A 19,493-nucleotide genomic window follows, 5' to 3' on the forward strand; every position below is an offset into this window, starting at 1 on the left:
TAATTAAGATGAAATGAAGTCATAAGGGTGGGTTCCTGATCTGATAGGATTAGTGTCCTTATAAGAAGAGACACCAGAGAACTTGGTCTCTGCACTCATACACCAAGGAAAGGCCATGTGAGGACATAGTGAGAATGTGGCTGCCTGCAAGCCAGCCAGAAGTTGAATCAGCTGGAACCTTGACTTGGACTTCTGGCTTCCAGAAATGTGAGGAAATAAATTTCTGTTGTTTAAGCCACTCAGTCTGTGGTGGTATGTAGGGTAGCTGAGCTGTTTGTTGCTGGGTCTGAAGATGGAGTGGGCATGGACAAGGATGTTAAAGCAGTTTCTAGGAGCTGAGAGGGTCTTCAGCTGACAGCCAGCAAGAAAGTTAGTTCAGTCCTACCACCACAAAGAACTAAATTCTGCTAACTACCTCAGTGAGTGGAAATGGATTCTTCCTTAAGGCTTCCAGATAAGAGCCTAGCTTGCCTGACACCTTGATTTGGCCCTGGGAAACCCTAAACAGAAAACCCAATGGGGCCTGCCTGGACTTATGATCTACAGAACTTTGAGAGAATAATAGGTATTGTTTGAAGCAACTTAATTTGGGGTCATTTGTTGCACAGTAATAGATAACTAATACATTATTATATCCAGGTGATACTTGAATGAAAATATTAAATATTAACATTTAATTAAATATTTATTAATTAAATACAATTAAAATTTAATTAATAAATATTTAATTAAATTTTAAAATTAAATATTTAATTAATTTTAAATAGTTAATTTAATATTTAAAATTAAATATTTAAATATTTAAATATTGGAAAAGAGATTGTGATTTACGTATGGTTATTCTTTGGGATGGATGACTATCTAAATCTATCTCTTGGAGATTAAAGCCCTCTTTCTTGGGATGTTTGCAAGCAAAAACTGCTGAGAACCTTTTATGGCTAGATACGTAATGCTAATTAATTTGAGGTATGTAAGTATTTTCTTTTGAAGAAGTGAGTTATGAATTAGGTTAGCGTAAAGTAAGTATATTTTCAGGTTTTTAAAATTTTTTATTTTTTATTTTTTTGAGACAGAGTCTCGCTCTATTGCCAGGCTGGAGTGCAGTGGCGCGATCTCGGCTCACTGCAAGCTCCACCTCCTGAGTTCACCTCATTTTCCTGCCTCAGCCTCCCGAGTAGCTGGGACTACAGGCACCCGCCAACACGCCCAGCTAATTTTTTGTATTTTTAGTAGAGATAGCATTTCACCGTGTTTAAGCTAGGATGGTTTCGATCTCCTGACCTTGTGATCCACCCGCCTTGGCCTCCCAAAGTGCTGGTATTATAGGTGTGAGCCACCGCGCCTGGCCTATTTTCAGGTTTTTTGAGCACTCTAAACATATATTGGTTTATGTTAATATTGTAAAATAATCTCAGAAAAAAAGATGCTGCATTAATAGTTGATAAAGGTAATCTATGGAAACAAAATGTCATACATTTAACAAACATCAAAGGTCTGCTTTCTGCTAGATATTGTGCTGGATGTTGGAGATCTGTTTATGCACAAGGCAGATATATGATACTTGCCTACAATCTTATGAAAAGTATAAATATATAAACAGTTAAAATATGGATGATAGCTGCTGTAGAAGTTGTGATGTGGAAAAAAAAAATAGGCTATGGAAACACAGATATTTAATCTAGACTTGAGAGGTTCAGTGACTGGTCGCATGGCGACAGCCTAAGTCAAATGCTGGGAAGCTACTTGCTGGGAAGGCTGAGAAATATGGTTGTTATTGGGCAGCCATGTGTTCAGCTATATGTTCTTTCACGTGAGAAAGAGAGAGCAGTCTGTGCCGTGCCTTCCAAACCCTTCTCCCAAGGGAGACAACCCCACATCAACTTCAGAGTCCAGAATCTCTGGGTGATGTACGTTCCAGGAACCTTTAATTTAAGACAGAGGAAGTCACCTGAGTCGTGGGGAGAGAGATGGTAGCTAAGGGAAACAAGGGGAAGAAAGGGATGTAGAACATCCATGGCATTAGTAGTAAGATGTACCAAGACCTAAAGACAAAGAAAAGCATGGCCAAAATTAGTTCACTGTGGCTGAGGCATAGAGTTTGAGAGGGTTAGTGGTAAAATATAGGGCTGGCACATTTAGCATTACTAGATGATTGAAATTGTGTAGGCCATGTTAGGGAATTTGGATTTTATTTAATGGGATATATTTAAACAAAAGAGTGATGCAATGAGATTTCTAGCTGTCAAAAAGTAAAATTACATTGTTTTTGCTTTTAACTGCAAGGAATTGGCATAGACATCCCAAATGTTGTTCTTGCCCCAATTCCCATTCTAAGATTAGGAGGCCAGTGATGCAGTGAGCTTTAGGAATGTGATGGGAATGAATATTTTATAGATTTTATTTTTGTAATGGCAATTCTTAAGATACACCACTGTACAGTTATGTTTGCTATAGAGTCTGTCAACTGAGTTTGAATTACAGCTCTGTCACAAACTGTCTGTGCAAGTCGCTTAGTTTCTCTATGTCTCAATGTTCTCATCTTTAAAATCTGGATGATAAAATCCAGCTTTAAAATAAAATTCTTAAGGTTGTTAGGATTAAATGAGATAATGTCTATAAAGTGCCTGGGATAAAGTAAATAATCAGTAAATGATTGTTTTTATACTGCCAATAAAAAGCTGAAAGTTTATTAATTTATTTTAGGCCAAGTCAAAATGTTCTCCTGGCAAAAAGTTGGTATTGAAGTGAACTTTCCAGCCAAAAACCTGCATTGAAAGCAGTTAAAAATTTAGCCAAGTTAAAATTGATACCACATCCACTCAGCCAACATCATATATGATAGGACTGTGTTGGGCCCCCTCAAAATGCATTATCTAGTGTGGGACATCCAAATGCAGTTTCAAAAGAGGGGGAAGGGAATATATAGGCTTGGAGCTTGGGAGAGAAGTTTGAAGTGGAAATAAGAGTTTGGAGATTTACTGTCATGAAGGTGAGATTTAACTTATCTCAATGGGTGCAGAAAAAGCACTTTACAGAATTTAACACTCATACATCATAATACTTACAGCAAGCAGGAATAGAAAATAATTTCTTCAGACATAAAGATTATCTAGAAAAGCCAAAGGCAATCATATTCAATGGTGAAAGGTGAAATATTGATAGCTTTCTTTCTGAGATTAGGAACAATACAGGAATCACTAGTTTTCAAGTCTGTATTGGAAATCCCAGCTAGCACAATACACCTAGATAAATAAAGTTTAAAGATCTAAAACAAGATGTAAAACTGTCTATTTGCAGATAACATGATTGTATATAGAAAATAAAAAAGAATCTATAAATAAGCTATTAGAAATAAGTGGGCCAGGCTCGGTGGTTTACGCCTGTAATCCTCGGACTTGAGGAGACCGAGGCAGGTGTATTGCTTGAGCCCAGGAGTTTGAGACCAGCCTGGGCAACATAACCAAAACCCTGTCTCTACAAAAATAAAAAATAAAAAAATTAGCTGGGCCTGGTGGTGGCACATGCCTGTAGTCCCAGCTACTCAGGAGGCTGAGGTGGGAAGATCACTTGAGCCTAGGAGATTGAGGCTGCAGTGAGTGGTGATCATGCCACTACACTCCAGCCTGGGTGACAGAGTGAGACCTTGTCTAAAAATAATAATAATAATTAAATGAATTTACTAAAATTGATACATGTAAGGTCAATATACAAGTATAGATGATATTTCTGTATACTGGCAATTGCTAGGAAATTAAATTAAAAGTCAAATTTTACAAATGGACTTCAAATAACATCAAAAATGTCAAATGCAATAAAAAAAAGCTAATAAAAATGTGCAAAATCTCTATACTGAAGACTATAAATATTTCAGAGAAGAGTTTAAGAAGACCTAAATAAATGGAAGAATATTCCACATTTGTGGATTGGAAGACTCAGTATCATTTAGATGTCAGTTGTTCCCAAACTGATCTATAGTGTCAAGGGGTTTGTTTTGTTTTTTGAGACGGAGTCTTGCTTTGTCGCCCAGGCTGGAGTGCAGTGGCACCATCGCGGCTCACTGCAAGCTCTGCCTCCCGGGTTTACGCCATTCTCCTGCCTCAGCTTCTCGAGTAGCTGGGACTATAGGCGCCAGCCACCTCACCCGGCTAATTTTTTGTAATTTTAGTAGAGATGGGGTTTCATGGTGTTAGCCAGGATGATCTTGATCTCCTGACCTCGTGATCCGCCTGCGTTGGCCTCCCCAAGTGCTGGGATTAAAGGCGTGAGCCACCGGGCCCAGCCAAGGTGGGTTTTTTTTGTTTTTTTTTTTTTAATGGAAACTGATAAACTGATTGTAAAATTTGTGCAGAAATGCAAGTGACCTAGAATAGCTAAGATACTTTTGAAGAGAAAAAAAAAAGTTGGAAGGCTTACACTACCAGATTTCAAAGCTTACTATAAAGCTCAAATAATTTATTTAGTGTGATATTGGTACAGTGACTAGACAAGTACACTAGTGGAACAGAATAGAGTCCAGAAATTAACCCACAGAATATAGCAACTCAGTAGTAGAAAGAATAGTCTTTTGAACAGATGATGCTGGGGCAGTTTGATATTCCAATAAAAAAAATTGAACCTTGACCCCTACCTAATACCACTTAGAAATGTTCTATTAAGATGGATTATAGTCTAAATGTAAATGTTAAGACAATAAACATTGCAGAAGAAAAGATAGATCAATGTCTTCATGACCTTGGGTAGGTAAAGATTTCTTAAAGAGGTCCCAAAAGGCATTAACCAGAAAAGAAGATATTATATGATAGATGGGACTTTGGCAAAATTAATGTCTTCTCATCAAAAAGACATTACTAATAAGTCAGTAGGCAAACCACAGGCTAGAAGAGGATATTTGCAATACCAATATTTGACAAAGGAGACTGATATCCAGAATTTATCATTAAATTCTGCAAGTTGGCTGGGCGCGGTGGCTCACGCCTGTAATCCCAGCACTTTGGGAGGCTGAGGCGGGCAGATCATGAGGTCAGGAGATTCAGACTATCCTGGCTAACATGGTGAAACCATGTCTCTACTAAATATACAAAACATTAGCCGGGTGAGGTGGCAGGCGCCTGTAGTCCCAGCTACTCGGGAGGCTGAGGCAGTAGAATGGCATGAACTCAGGAGGTGGAGCTTGCAGTGAGCCAAAATCACACCCACTGCATTCCAGCCTGGGCAACAGAGAGACTCCATCTCAAAAAAAAAAAAAAAAAAAAAAATTCTACAAGTTAATAAAAAAGATAACCCAGTTAAAAATAGGTGAAAGATGAGAACAGGCATTTAACAAAAAAGGAATATCCAAATGGCATATTAAAAGGTCAGTAATATAATTATAAATCAAAGCAATACAAAGTAAGGTCATTGTTGGAATACACCACTCTCACCAGAATGGCCAACATTAAAAGACAGGCAAGACCAGGTGTTTGCTAGAAAGTAGAGCAGTTGGCACTCATATTCTGCCATTAAGTGTGCAAATTGATCACAAATTTTTGGAAAACTGGCAGTTTCTCTTAAGCATAAACATATACCAGCCGGATGTGGTGGCTCATACCTGTAATCCCAACACTTTGGGAGGCTGAGGCGGGCAGATCACCTGAGGTCAGGAGTTCAAGACCAGCCTGGCCAACATGGAGAAACCCTGTCTCTACTAAAAATATAAAAATTAGCTGGGCATGGCGATGGGCACCTGTAATCCTAGCTACTCTGGAGGTTGAGGCTGGAGAATCACTTGAACCCAGGAGGTGGAGGTTGCGGTGAGCCGAGATCACGCCATTGCACTCCAGCCTGGACGACAGGAGTGAAACTCCATCTCCAAAACACACACACACAAACACACACACACCCCCACCCCTACTATGTAATTTAGCAATTCTACTCCTTAGTATATTCTACTCAGCAATTATACTCCCAGTTCATTCTTGATAGCCCCGAACTAGAAACAGTTCCAATTCCCATCAATAGGAGATGAGTTAAATTGTCGTATATTCCAAAATGAATATTGTACAGCAATAAAAAAGAGGATTTGTTTTGTCAGATATCAATATTTATAAAGCTTTATTTAGGACAGTGTAATATTAGCACAGAATAGACAAAATGTCTAATTGAACCAGAAGCAAGAGACAAAAATATCCATGTATATCTTGGAACTTGATATATGAGAGAGACGGCCTTGTAGATCATTGAGGAAAGGATGGATAATACAATTATGGTGTCGTAACAGTTGATTACCCATATGGGAAAAATATAAAACTGTTTTCCCATATGGGAAAAGGAAAAAAAAAAAAAAAACTTACAGCACACAAAAATGAACTCCAAACTCACTAAAAGCTGAAATGTAAAAGGAAAAAATTTAGAATGATTGAAACACAAAATAAGATCCCTTTATGACCTTGTTTAGGAAAAGACTTCTTAAGACACAAAAAGCCTACATTTTAAGGAAAAAGATTGATAAATTTGATATTATTAAAATGAAAACTTCTCTTCACCAAAAATCACACAAATAAACACAATGACTGATCACACTGTAGGAGAATACATTCACAATACAGTTAACAACAAAAGGTGAGAATTCAGAATATATTATTTTAAGGATTTGGTTCACAAGGCTGTGGGGGCTGGCAAGTCCAAAATCTGTAGGGGATGCCAGCAGGCTGGAAACCCAGGCAGCTGTTGATGCTGTAGTCTTGAGGCAGAACTTCTCCAGGAAACTTCACTTGTTGCTCATAAGGCCTTCAACTGATTCGATGAAGTCCTCCTCTCCCCAAGGTAATCTCCATTGCTCAAGTCAACTGATTATAGATATTAACCACATGTACAAAATACCTTCATAGCAACACCTAGATTAGTGTTTGATTAAATAACTGGACACTGTAGCTAAATTGACACGTAAAACTAATAATCACAATGCCCTACATTATTTATTAATCATGTAATGGAAATTAAGAACACAATGAGACACAATTTTATATCCATTAAATTGACACAAGTCAGTTAACACCAAGCATTGAAAGGAGTGGATCAGCAGGACTTTTATCTACTGTTGATGGGAATGTACGCTGGTACATCATTCTGGCAAACAAGTTGGCACCTCCTTATAAAGTTGATCATTTGCATACGTACACCACAGGAGTTTCTATCCTTGAGGAGCTCTTGCACATGAATGCCAGGGGATGAAGGAAATTTACAGGAATGTTACGGTAGTTTTTAAAAAATACAGACAGTGAACAACAACCTGGAAACAAACCAAATAATCAGTCATAGTAAAATGGATACATAAATTATACTATAGTCACAGAATGGCATAGCAAACAGCAGTGAATAAATGAATGATGGCCACGTGGAATGAGCGAATTTTAGAAATATAATATTGAGTCTAAGAATCAAGGCACAGAAGATTAAAAATAGCATAATACCATTTGTATAAAGCTCAAAAGTGAGTAATACAAAACAATATAATGTTTGGGGCCACATGCCTACGTACAGATAGAGACCTACGTGTAAGGAGGAAGGTGGAGGAATGGGATAGTGAAGGAATGCAGAGGTGGATGCAAGTGTTTTCAGTGTTCTAGTCAAGTTTGGTAGTGAGTTTCTGGGTATTTATTTTGTTTATTACTACTAATAATAGATGTTTGGTGTTTCATCTTTTCATTTTATCAAATTACATAAAAATTAGAAAATGAACAAAAACGTGTGCTTCCATTTCCAGTCCAAAGCACTGAAATTTAAAAGTAGTGTGCTTTACTCTATGAAAACATTTCTTAACACATTTTTTTAAAAACTGAAACTAAGTCTGTGAAGGGCTTAGAAGACAATGTAATTCAGGTTTATAACTAAGGCCATGCTTCATCGAAGAAGTCTAGATCAGCTGGAACAATGGTTAACTTTTTTGTTGAGGGTGGGGTGATGAGGTCATTGACTGACTGCTTTGCCATGGAAGCTATTGGTCGTCTCTCTAGAAAGCATTTCATATGTGCAAAACTTGTCACTTAACTTCAGCAGGTGATACTGAATCTGGTGTGGAAATAGGTTACTAAAACTATCTAATACCAATTTTTATTAACTTGACATTGGCAGTCAGATGACGAAGTGTTTTCATCAAAGGTGCTACTTCATTCCTTAAAATCAGTAAGTTAGTGGAAATGTTATAAAGCTAGGTTAGTATAGGGAGGCTCTAATTTTAGTCTTTTTAGTTATGTGTAATGGAGCATAGAATTATTTTGGCAAATGGTTATTGGGACTCTCTTTCAGGTTTTAAGTTTTTAATTTGGCCAACTTACCAAGGCACAAATTGAGGGATGACCCACTTTTGCCTGGGTCAAAGCAACCAGGGCATGGAGAAAAATAATTGGGTTTTTCTTTGTAGGAAGCTTTGTAAGGTTTCCCAGTTGGCAAACTCTGTATCCCACATCTGATACATAGAAGAGCTATGAGTAGAAATATGGGTGTTTTCAACATAAAATTTCTAAGTTGCAAAATGCACTTTTGAATACTTAAGCTCTTTTAGGTAATTCTCTTAGCTGAATGAGTAACATAACGTGGCATTTGTTTACAGATACTTGATAATGTGAAGAGCAGTATCATGTTTTCTTTATCTAGCATTTGATGGCTGTTAACCAGTGAAATGAGAGATTAGATTCTGTGCAACTAAAAGCACACACTGGATCCCTTCAAAAAAAAACCCTTTCACCTTCTATATAAAGTATTGAATTAGTTGATTGGCAAGATGCATGTTATGCTATTGAGACAGTAATGTTTTCTTAATAAAGAGTACAGTAGATGTTTTTGTAAGTTCAAGAAAATGTTGAAGCTTACAAGATAAAAATTACCATAGTAATATGTGAACTAATCTTTGTAATTGAGCATAGTACCATATGATTCACCAAACACTATTTTACAAAATTGGTAAGTGTATGTATTTTTAAAAATTTCTAATACTGGTTGGTAATAAAGAATACTAAATTATCAACTTTATCTTTTATATCATAGAGGATTATCTTTTTTCACTCAGCTTTGTTTTTATACTTTGCCTAATATATCACTCTTTTTTCCCTCTTGGGTTGGGTTAAAAGGGAGAATATTTTTCAACTTCTAACTGTCTTCATATTTATCCATTTCTACATTACTTATATGATTACTTATTAGGGCACTCGTGGTATTGCTTTTATAACTGTTAATGATAGTGTACTGTTTTTAAAGTTAATGCTGGAGCAAGTAAGTCAATATGACCTAGAGGTTGAGTGTCATCCTTGGAGCCAGACGGATAGAGTGAATCTCCTCTCAGCGTTACTAGCTGTACGTCCTTGGCAACTTTACTCTGTTTTTCCTGATTTTTAATAAAAGTGAGTTCAGTGCCTGATGCCTTGTAAAAGCTAAACAAATGATAACTATAATGATAGCAATAATAAGATTATTATTGAATTGAGCATTTTCATTTACATGCTTAACATAGTAGCACCTGTGTCTGTTTAGCATATTCATTTGCAATATAGAACAGGTTGGCTGTAACTCCGATCTGGAGTCAGAATGTCTACCTGTGTGAGGGTCTAGTTCCTTTGAATATATTGTAACTGCATCTGCTATGTGTTATGAGTAAAATGTTTCAGGGCCACCTATTGATTTAACAGCAAAACAATTATATTCACTCTAATGTGTGTTTGAGTGCCTACCATATGCAAAGCAATGCAGGTAATATATAAATATGTAAAATTCAGTTTCTGTTCCTAAGTACTGTCAGTTTAACAGGATTAGGGAAATAAAGGAAATCTACTCTTTTAGGCACCCAAGTGGATAGAGATTGTGCTATCAGAAAAAAAAGTTTAGGCTATGTTAGTAATAGAAGCAGAATGAACCATAAACCAGTTTAAACATCTCGGGGAGCCAAGGGGAAATAAATGGAACTGCTTGCTATGCCTTAGTAGTTGGTTTTTTCATATCCAGGGATCTCTAAGTTAAGGTTTACAATCTATTATATTTTTATATCTTTATAATTTATTTTTTCTACATGTTTGTACTCTAAGCATCTACGGGTGTATTACTTGTTAAAAGCTGTATATGTAGCATGCAGAAATGGAAATAAATAAAATACTTATTTCCTCAAGAGAGGCATACATAAAGTTATGACCATTGTTAGCATAAAGGAGGGAGAGGTCACATTCTGTGGAAAATTATCGGAATCAATTTCATGAAAGAACATTTGAGCTGAGATTTCATAAAGATGCATGTGATTTCAGGCAAAGTTAGGGAAATTTAGTGACATGTTTACCTTGTGCTACGTCAAGGAATAAGTGTGAGTAGAAAGAGAACAGTATATGGTATACTCATGAGAGAGTGAATCTGCCATTTGAGCAGGATTGTGGGCTATGTGTAGGATGTCTGGTGAACCTGGAATACCTGTAATTTAAGTAAGTAATGGGGATCCATGAAATAATTTTTTTTTTTTTTTTTTACATAGGACATGGTGGTGGTAATGGTGGTGGTAGTGGTGGTAGGCTAATAGAGCTAGATAATCTAGTAACTGCATTTGGGTGTTTATTGAATTCGTGTTTTTTTCTCTTTCAGGAAGTTCATGATTTGTTGAAAGACTATGACTTAAAGTATTGTTATGTGGACAGAAATAAACGAACAGGTAAGGTTTCTATTTTAAGTATCTAATTTCATTTTGATTCTCCATATACTCATAGAACAAAAAAGCTTAGCGCTTTTCATATTTAAGCTAATCATGGAATTTTTAAGTCTTAAATCATGCAAATGTAACCCACACAATCTGTTTTCTGAAGGTAATATTGGTATCCTAAATATTAATTACATAAATGAATATAGTGTTACTAGAGACTTATGAATTGTTACAATGAATGTTCTGTTACAGTGAATGTTCTTCATAGGCTCAAAGTTCCTTGGTTTTAATTGTATATTACTGACTTAGTGAATAGATTGTATGACTTGACCTTTAGCTGGGGAAATTGAGAAACTCACTTAGGTTTTCTGAGTATTAGTTTTATACCTGTGAGATTAAAAGACTAGATTATTTCCTTTTTGTGCATGTAATACGCAGCTGTTTAAAAGCATCCTTTTAAGACAATAAAAATAAAGTATGGAGGATAATATAATCACTATGTACACATCCACTCCCAAATTATCAAATGGTAGTATTTTGTCTTTACAAAGTATATACATAGCTAGAGCCCTCATGTAGATCTGTTGAATTTCTTGAAATTAAAAAAAAATTGAAATTCACTTTCTACTATTCTGATTCCATTCCCTCCCAGCCTCCTTGTCTAGGGGCAAGCACTTATGAATTTGGTGCATATTTTCCAATTTATGCAATTATATTGTGATAGTCATTAAAGCTGTTCACAAATTCTTGTTCTTTTTCTTCTGAGCACAAGGTAAGATGGTACTTACCTGCGCCACTTTGAAGTTGAGAGTGGACTTGTAATTTGCTTGTTGATGAATGAAGTGAGAGTGGAAATGACATGTATCCCTTCCAGGTGAAAGATTTCAGAACCTGCATGTGATTTCCTGCTCACACTTCCCTATGCTAAAGTAATTGGGGAAGGTAACAGAACCTTTTTCAACCTAGGTCTCAGAGTGACTATAATGAGCAAAATGTCCTTCCTTCCTTACCTTCAGCATGGGATATGCAGCATGAATCAGATGAAGGCCTTTTGTTTTGTTATGCCATTGAGATTGTGTTGCGTGGAAGTTTGTTACCACAGTGTCTTGACTAACCTGTAATTTTACCGTATGTACCTATATATAATTAATGGTAGTCTCTGTTTTAAGCTTTTTCATACATGGTATTCTAATATATATTTCATTTAGCAAACTTGCCTTTTTGTTCGGGTTAGCTCAGTGTTGTTTTTCAGATCTTTCCACATTGATATATATAACTCAGGTTCACTGATTTAAGCTACTACATATAATTATCATGTGAATTTATTACAGTTAATGTATTTGTTACTGATTGGCATTCAGGAAGCTTTACCTTTCTCAGTATTTCAAACAGTGATGCAATGAATAGCCCTTTAGTTGACTACTAATATACATTTCAACGCTTTCTCTGTAACTGAAGCTCTGAGTCATAGGTGTGCACAATTTCAGTGTTACTAGATATTGACAACGGGATTAGAGGTAGCAGCCTTCACAGCTCACACAGAGCCAGGAATAGTGCTATTCCCACTAGTCAGGATGATAAACCTCATAATTCATGGGGCATCAGAAGGAATAATCAAAAAGTTTTTGTCTCAGGAATGGGAAAAATTAACTCGAGACAATGATGCTCTTGTCCTACCTAACGAAACTTAAAAACGAGACCAGAACGGATCGGAGTGCTTCCTCATAACTTAACCATATCCTGGAACAAAACTCAAGAATATTTATATGTGTCCAAAACATCTGACACCCAACAAAATAAAATTTACGGTGTCAGACATCCAATAAAAAAGTAGCAGACATGATGAAGAAGCAGGAAAACCTAACAAAAATCAATCAAAACTGGTCTAGAATCAACACAGATGAATTAATAAAAATGGACATTAAAGCAGTTTTTATAATAGTCTTCCATATGTATAAGAAGTTATAGTAAGATTGAACATGGTAAATAGAAACATGGAAGATATAAAATATCCAAATCAAACATCTGGAGATGAAAATTACAACATCTGACATGAAATACACTGGATAGGATTAATGGCAGAATAGACGTTGTGGAAGAAAAAGTTAGTGAACTTGAAAACAATGATATAAATGATCCAAAATGAAACACAGAGAGAAAAAAGACTGTAAAACATGAACAGAGTATCAGTGAACTGTGGGACAGCTTCAAGAACAATTAGAGTCCGTGGGGGTAGGAATAGTTAAAAAAAAAATTAAAGAATTAGTGGCTGAAAAGTTTTCAAATTTTGATGAAAATTCTAATCCCAGAAATCCACAGAGCTCAACCAACTTCAAGTACAAAAGCATGAAGAAAACTACAAGGTATGTTGTAATCAAATTGCTTACAGTTAGTGATAGAATATCTTAAAAGTAGCCAGAAAAAAAGTATACATCATTAATACATTTAGTAGGACAAAGATTAAGATGATCATAGATCTTGGAAACAACACAAGCGAGAAGACTGTAGGGTAACATCTTTTCATTCTTTACCAAAAGAAAAAAAAAACAACAGGTCAGCATAGAATTCTTTACCTATTGAAAATATCTTTCAGAAACAGTGATGAAATAGAGATGTTTTTCAGTCATACAAAAGCTAAAAGAATCATCTCCATTAGACTTGCACTGTAAGAAATACTTAAGGAAGTTCTACAAGCAGGAAGAAAATTATAGATGGAAATCTGGACCTACCCAACAAAATGATGAATACCTGATATGGTCATTATGTGGGTAAAGACTTTTTTCTTAATATTAAAATATCTTTAAAATATAATTGACTGTTAAAAGCAAAAATAATAATATTACATCGTGAGATTTGTAACACATGTAGAAATAAAATATATAACGGCAATAATACAAAGGCTGGGAGAGGAGAAATGGGATTGCACTGTTTTCAGTCTGTTATACAGTACATGAAGTGGTGTGATACCATTTGAAAGTTGACTGTGATAAGTTAAAGATATATACTGTAAACCTTAAATCACCAGTTAAAATCACACAACACAGAAATCATTAATTGTATTAAATGATTTTGCCTTGGATTTTGGGACCTATGGTATTTGTGGAAGCATGTATAATTAATAACTCAATTGATAAAAGATGGTTACAGTTCTAAACTATAACCTTGCAACCAGAGATTTCTGTGGTAGATATGAGGAAAATATTATAGTAAAATAGGATACATTAGGGGAAAAAGTTTTGGCACATGCTTGCCTTCAAATTGGACCCAATAATAAACTAAATAGTAGACCATGCAATGACTTTTAAAAGAATCGGGACCAATTGTGGGATATTTAAATTTCACAGGGAAAATAATAATATAATTAATCCCAAATTCCCTTCCAGCCTTTTTTCTGTAGAGTGACATCTACCATTTCCATGAGAACCAGTGTGTGAATTTATTTATTTATTTATTTATTTAGAGAATTTGTGCTCTTGGTAAAACATGGAAGAAGCTATAGAACAGAAAATGTGACCTCCTTTCCCTACTGCCTGAACTTTTAAATTTATTTCATTATGTTATTTAAATTCTTCCATAAAACCTGAGTTGAGCAAATGCAGATACCTAAGAAAAGGAAAAAGAGATTTTCAGTTTTAAATTTAGTTGATTTATATATGCATTTATTTATTCATTCATCTGACGCAAAACTTCTACCATACGTCACGTACTAAGATAGTTGGTGGAATACATTCATTAGTAATTTAGGGAGCTCACAGTTTAGTAGGGTAGCAGGCATCTAAGCAAATAGATTATGATGTGATGTGATCTATGCAATAATCCGAGCAATGTTCAAGATAGAGAGGTATAAAAAAATAACTCTAAGAGAGGACCTGGGAAGGCTTCCTGGAGATCATCATGGAGTAATGCATGGACTGAATTTGAAAATCAGCTAAAAGGTTCCAGGTATTCTAAGGTATGGGGAGTGATGTTATAGGCAGGGGAATTAAATGTGTGATATATGGATACCTGAAATAACTGGATCTCTACAGGGAGCTGCAAATATTTCAGTGTTCTTGGAGAATAAAGAGCTATTGTGGAAGGGAGGAAGTATGGCAGTTAATGAGGCTGGAGTTAGATATAATGGGCATTGTAGAGTGTGATTAACAACCTGGCACTTGGCTTTTTCTGTGAGTAATAGCAAACCTTTGCATTTAAGGCGGTAAACAGGCACAATTAAACTTCTGTTTTTTAGAGATCACTTTATTGTCACTGTGGAGAAAGGATTAAAAAAAGGAAAAGCTAGAGGAATGAAGAAAGGGAAATGGATTCAAGACCCATTAGACGAGTGGAATTTGAGGATTCCTTTTATATGGGAAATGAGGGAGACAAAGTTTAGGTTAATTCCCAGGTTTCTGATTTGTGAGTATTGTGTGACCAGCTAAAATAGGGAGTAAAGGAAAATGAGAAGTATTAGGATTTCTTTAAATTATACTTTAAGTTCTGGGGTACTTGTGTAGAATGTGCAGGTTTGTTACATAGGTATACATGTGCCATGGTGGTTTGCTGCACCCATCAACCTGTCATCTACATCAGGTATTTCTCCTAATGCTCTCCCTCCCCACACCACACTCCCTGACAGGCCCCGTTGTGTGATGTGCCCCTCTCTGTGTCCATGTGTTCTCATTGTTCACCTCCCACTTATGAGTGAGAACATGCAGTGTTTGGTTTTCTGTTCTTGTGTTAGTTTGCTGAGAATGATGGTTTCCAGCTTCATCCATGTCCCTGCAAAGGACATGAACTCATCCTTTTTTATGACTGCATAGTATTCCATGGTGTGTATGTGCCACATTTTCTTTATTCAGTCTATCATTGATGGATATTTAGGTTGGATCCAAGTCCTTGCTATTGTAAATAGTGCTGCAGTAAACATACGTGCACATGCGTCTTTATAGTAGAATGATTTATAATCCTTTGGGTATATACCCAGTAATGGGATTGCTGGGTCAAATGGTATTTCTAGTTCTAGATCCTTGAGGAATTGCCACACTGTCTTCCACAATGGTTGAATGAATTTATACTCCCACCAACAGTGTAAAAGTGTTCTTATTTCTCCAAATCCTCTCTAGCATTTGTTGTTTCCTGACTTTTTAATGATTGCCATTTTAACTGGCGTGAGATGGTATCTCACTGTGGTTTTGATTTGCATTTCTCTGATGACCAGTGATGATGAGCATTTTTTCATGTTTGTTGGCTGCATAAATATCTTCTTTTGAGAAGCGTCTGTTCATATCCTTTGCCCACTTTTTGATGGGGTTGGGTTTTTTCTTGTAAGTTTGTTTAAGTTCTTTGTAGATTCTAGATATTAGTCCTTTGTCAGGTGGATAGATTGCAAAAATTTTCTCCCATTCTGTAGGTTGCCTGTTCACTGTGCTGATAGTTTCTTTTGCTGTGCAGAAGCTCTTTAGTTTAATTAGATCCTATTTGTCAATTTTGGCTTTTGTTGCCATTGCTTTTGGTGTTTTAGTCGTGAAGTCTTTGCCCATACCTATGTCCTGAATGGTATTGCCTAGGTTTTCTTCTAGGCTTTTTATTTTTTGATCTTACGTTTAAGTCTTTAATCCACCTTGAGTTAATTTTTGTATAAGGTGTAAGAAAGGGATCAGTTTCAGCTTTCTGCATATGGCTAGCCAGTTTTCCCAACACCCTTTCTTAAATCGGGAATGCTTTCCCCATCACTTGTTTTGGCAGGTTTGTCAAAGATCAAATGGTTGTAGATGTGTGGTGTTATTTCTGAGGCCTCTGTTCTGTTCCGTTGGTCTATATATCTGTTTTGGTACCAGTACCATGCTGTTTTGGCTACTGTAGCCTTGTAGTGTAGTTTGAAGTCAGGTAGCATGATGTTTCCAGCTTTGTTCTTTTTGCTTAGGATTGTCTTGGCTGTGCAGGCTCTTTTTTGGTTCCATGTGAAATTTAAAGTAGTTTTTTCCAATTCTGTGAAGAAAGTCAATGGTAGTTTGATGGGGATAGTATTGAATCTATAAATTACTTTGGGCAGTATGGCCATTTTTACGATGTTGATTCTTCCTATCCATGAGCATGGAATGTTTTTCCATTTCTTTGTGTCCCCTCTTATTTCCTTGAGCAGTGGTTTGTAGTTCTCCTTGAAGAGGTCCTTCACATCCCTTGTAAGTTGGATTCCTAGATATTTTATTCTCTTTGTAGCAATTGTGAATGGGAGTTTCCTCATGATTTGGCTCTCTGTTAGTCTGTTATTGGTGTTTAGGAATGCTTGTGATTTTTGCACATTGATTTTGTATTCTGAGACTGCTGAAGTTTCTTATCAGCTTAAGGAGATTCTGGCCTGAGACGATGGGGTTTTCTAAATATACAATCATGTCATCTGCAAACAGAGACAATTTGACTTCGTCTTTTCCTAATTGTTTTATTTTTGTTTTTGTTTTTTGGCAGAGAGAGGATGAGAATTGTGAGTTATGTTTGGGAGTCAATATGAAGATGTATGTGGCGCTAAAGGTTAGAAACATGGGTTTGGGGGTTATAATGGTATAGGAGGCCTTTTGCAAGTCCTCAGATGAGGTTATTTTGCTCATTGCTTTCATAGCCCCTCATACTGCCCCTTTGGTGACACCACATTTGTAACTCTTTGTTAAACATCTGGCTTCCCCTATTAGATTGTGAGCTCTGTGTTGAAAGGGATCTTACCTGTTCTGTCCACCAAAACATTTCCAGTGCCAAACTTAGTATCTGGCACATGATACAGAATACATGGGAATGGGCATGATTGCCCCCAGAGGAAGAGGGTGTAGAGTGAGAAAAAAGATATTCAGCAGCCACACATTGAGTAACATGTGGCCACACAGGTGTTACTCTATGTGACTCTGCCAGGAAGGCGCCCCAAGGAGTACTACCTTACAGGTGTGAGTGGAGGACAGAGAGCTAGCAAAGGAAATAGAGAAAAGAGCTTGGATAGTTATAAGGTGAATCAAGAGAGAGTACATCCAGATGAAAAGTTAAGAAAGGCCTAGTGCGGTGGCTCAGGCCTATAATCCCAGCACTTTGGGAGGTTGAGGTTGGTGGATCACTTGAGGTCAGGAGTTCGAGACCAGCTTGACCAACATGGCGCAACCTCGTCTCTACTAAAAATACAAAAATTAGCCAGGTGTGGTGGCAGGCCCTGTAGTCCCAGCTGCTTGGGAGGCTGAGGCAGGAGAATGGCTTGAACTTGGGAGGCAGAGGTTGTGGTGAGCTGAGATCGGCACCACTGCACTCCAGCCTGGGCAACAGAGTCAGACTCTGTCTCAAAAAAAAAAAAAAAGAAAAAAGAAAAAAGAAAGTAGAAAGGGAATGATTTATAGGTTCAAATGCCCTGAGAATTCAAATTAAATATGACCTGAGATTTTATGGGCTGATATGGGAACATAACCAGTATTTACAAACTGTTGTTGGCTCGTTTATTTGTTTTAGGGAAACAGAATTAAATGGTATTTTATGTCAGCATAAGGCGAAAAGACATAGAATCAAAATCAAGCCTTTTAAAAAAGGTTGTTAGAAACTAAGAGGTAGTCTCTCAATAAGGGCAGTAAAGCCATTTTTTTCTCATTTTTTGGAAAAGAGATGTTGGAACAGTTAGCTGTTCCTTTGGCAATAGTTTTCTTGCATGTGGGGCATGTGTTAAATAAAAAATGTGTTTCTTTAAATGTTAGCATCACACTCAGTATGGTGAGATACTGTTACTCTGAGAGCCGCATGGCACTAAGACCAATTGAGGGTAGGGCAGTTGAGTGAAATGACAGGCAGAATTGCCCATGCTACTTAAATTACATCTCTGTCTCTTGCTATATCCATATTTGCTGTATACAACATATTGTCATGCAGTTCTAATTGAATTTGGGTAAATTAGATGTTCATATGGAAGTAACTTCACTATATATTTCAGAGGGAGAGGGGGAAGAACTTGTAGAGAGCAATTTATTTGTAATTTGTGGATTGCTATGTATTTTTTTAATAGGGGCTTTAAACTTTTCCTATAAAATTGCTCAAAACCTTTTATATTCTTTTATTACAAAAGGTAAACACATTGATATGGTTAAAATGTAATTTTACCAGATATGAATGTATATAATATTTCTTCGACCTAGAATTTGTATTTGTATTATGTTTCCGGTTATATAAATTGTCATACGCATTTGTTGCTTGATGCTGGAACAACTTCATTAGATAGGACAGATTATATTTATTGTTTTATGAATATTCAAGATCTTGTCTTAAGATCAGAATCCTGTAATCTTTTCATTTTATATTATTCATCAAAAGTGTACCAAATTATAAGCGTCTGTGTGTTATATCAATCTAATTTGATATTAAAGAAATACATAAATTGGAGAAAGAAATGGCCTCCTTTATACATTTTGATGTTTTTGCTGTACCTTCATTTTTTCAGGTCCTTGCTGTCAAATAGGGTCTTTTAGAGCTCTTTCTAGGAAGAAAGAAAGATTTTGTAATTTCATTTTTATTTCAGTGAAGTTTTATATAAAGCCTTCATAAAATTTTATATCACAGGTTTTTAGGTGGGAGGAGATCAAATATGTGTGCAATTGGAAAAGATTACCAAAAACCCCCCAGAATATTGTCAGATTAGGAGTGAAACTCCTAATATATTATTAGGATTAGTGAAACTCCTAATATAATCCCTGTACTTTCTATTTTGGGTTACTGTTGATGACGTTAGTTTAATGGAGGTGTCAGCATTAAAAAACACAGTGAAATAGAATAAAAAATATCACAATGCATTACATATAGTAGGGGTATTAACTCATAATTTTGTTTCAGAAAAATGTATGTTTATGTG

General features: G+C 36.2%; 1 protein-coding gene across 4 annotated transcripts in view; it reads left to right on the forward strand.

The window, feature by feature from the left end:
* Window positions 1-19,493, forward strand: part of RAVER2 (ribonucleoprotein, PTB binding 2) — an 86,102-nt gene that overhangs the window by 11,853 nt on the left and 54,756 nt on the right. For 3 of the 4 annotated variants that reach the window (XR_007719355.1, XM_050757987.1, XM_050758063.1), the window contains exon 2: window positions 10,594-10,660. Coding sequence is in view for 3 of the 4 variants with exons in the window: in XM_050757987.1 (XP_050613944.1) it covers window positions 10,594-10,660 (67 nt within the window). In the remaining variant the exon portion in view is untranslated. Of the gene's footprint in view, window positions 1-10,593; window positions 10,661-17,095; window positions 17,159-19,493 lie in introns of those variants that run through there. The other variant, XM_050758146.1, reaches the window with a different exon arrangement.

The sequence above is a fragment of the Macaca thibetana genome, chromosome 1, assembly GCF_024542745.1.
Source record: "Macaca thibetana thibetana isolate TM-01 chromosome 1, ASM2454274v1, whole genome shotgun sequence".
NCBI classification, from domain to species: Eukaryota; Metazoa; Chordata; class Mammalia; order Primates; family Cercopithecidae; genus Macaca; species Macaca thibetana.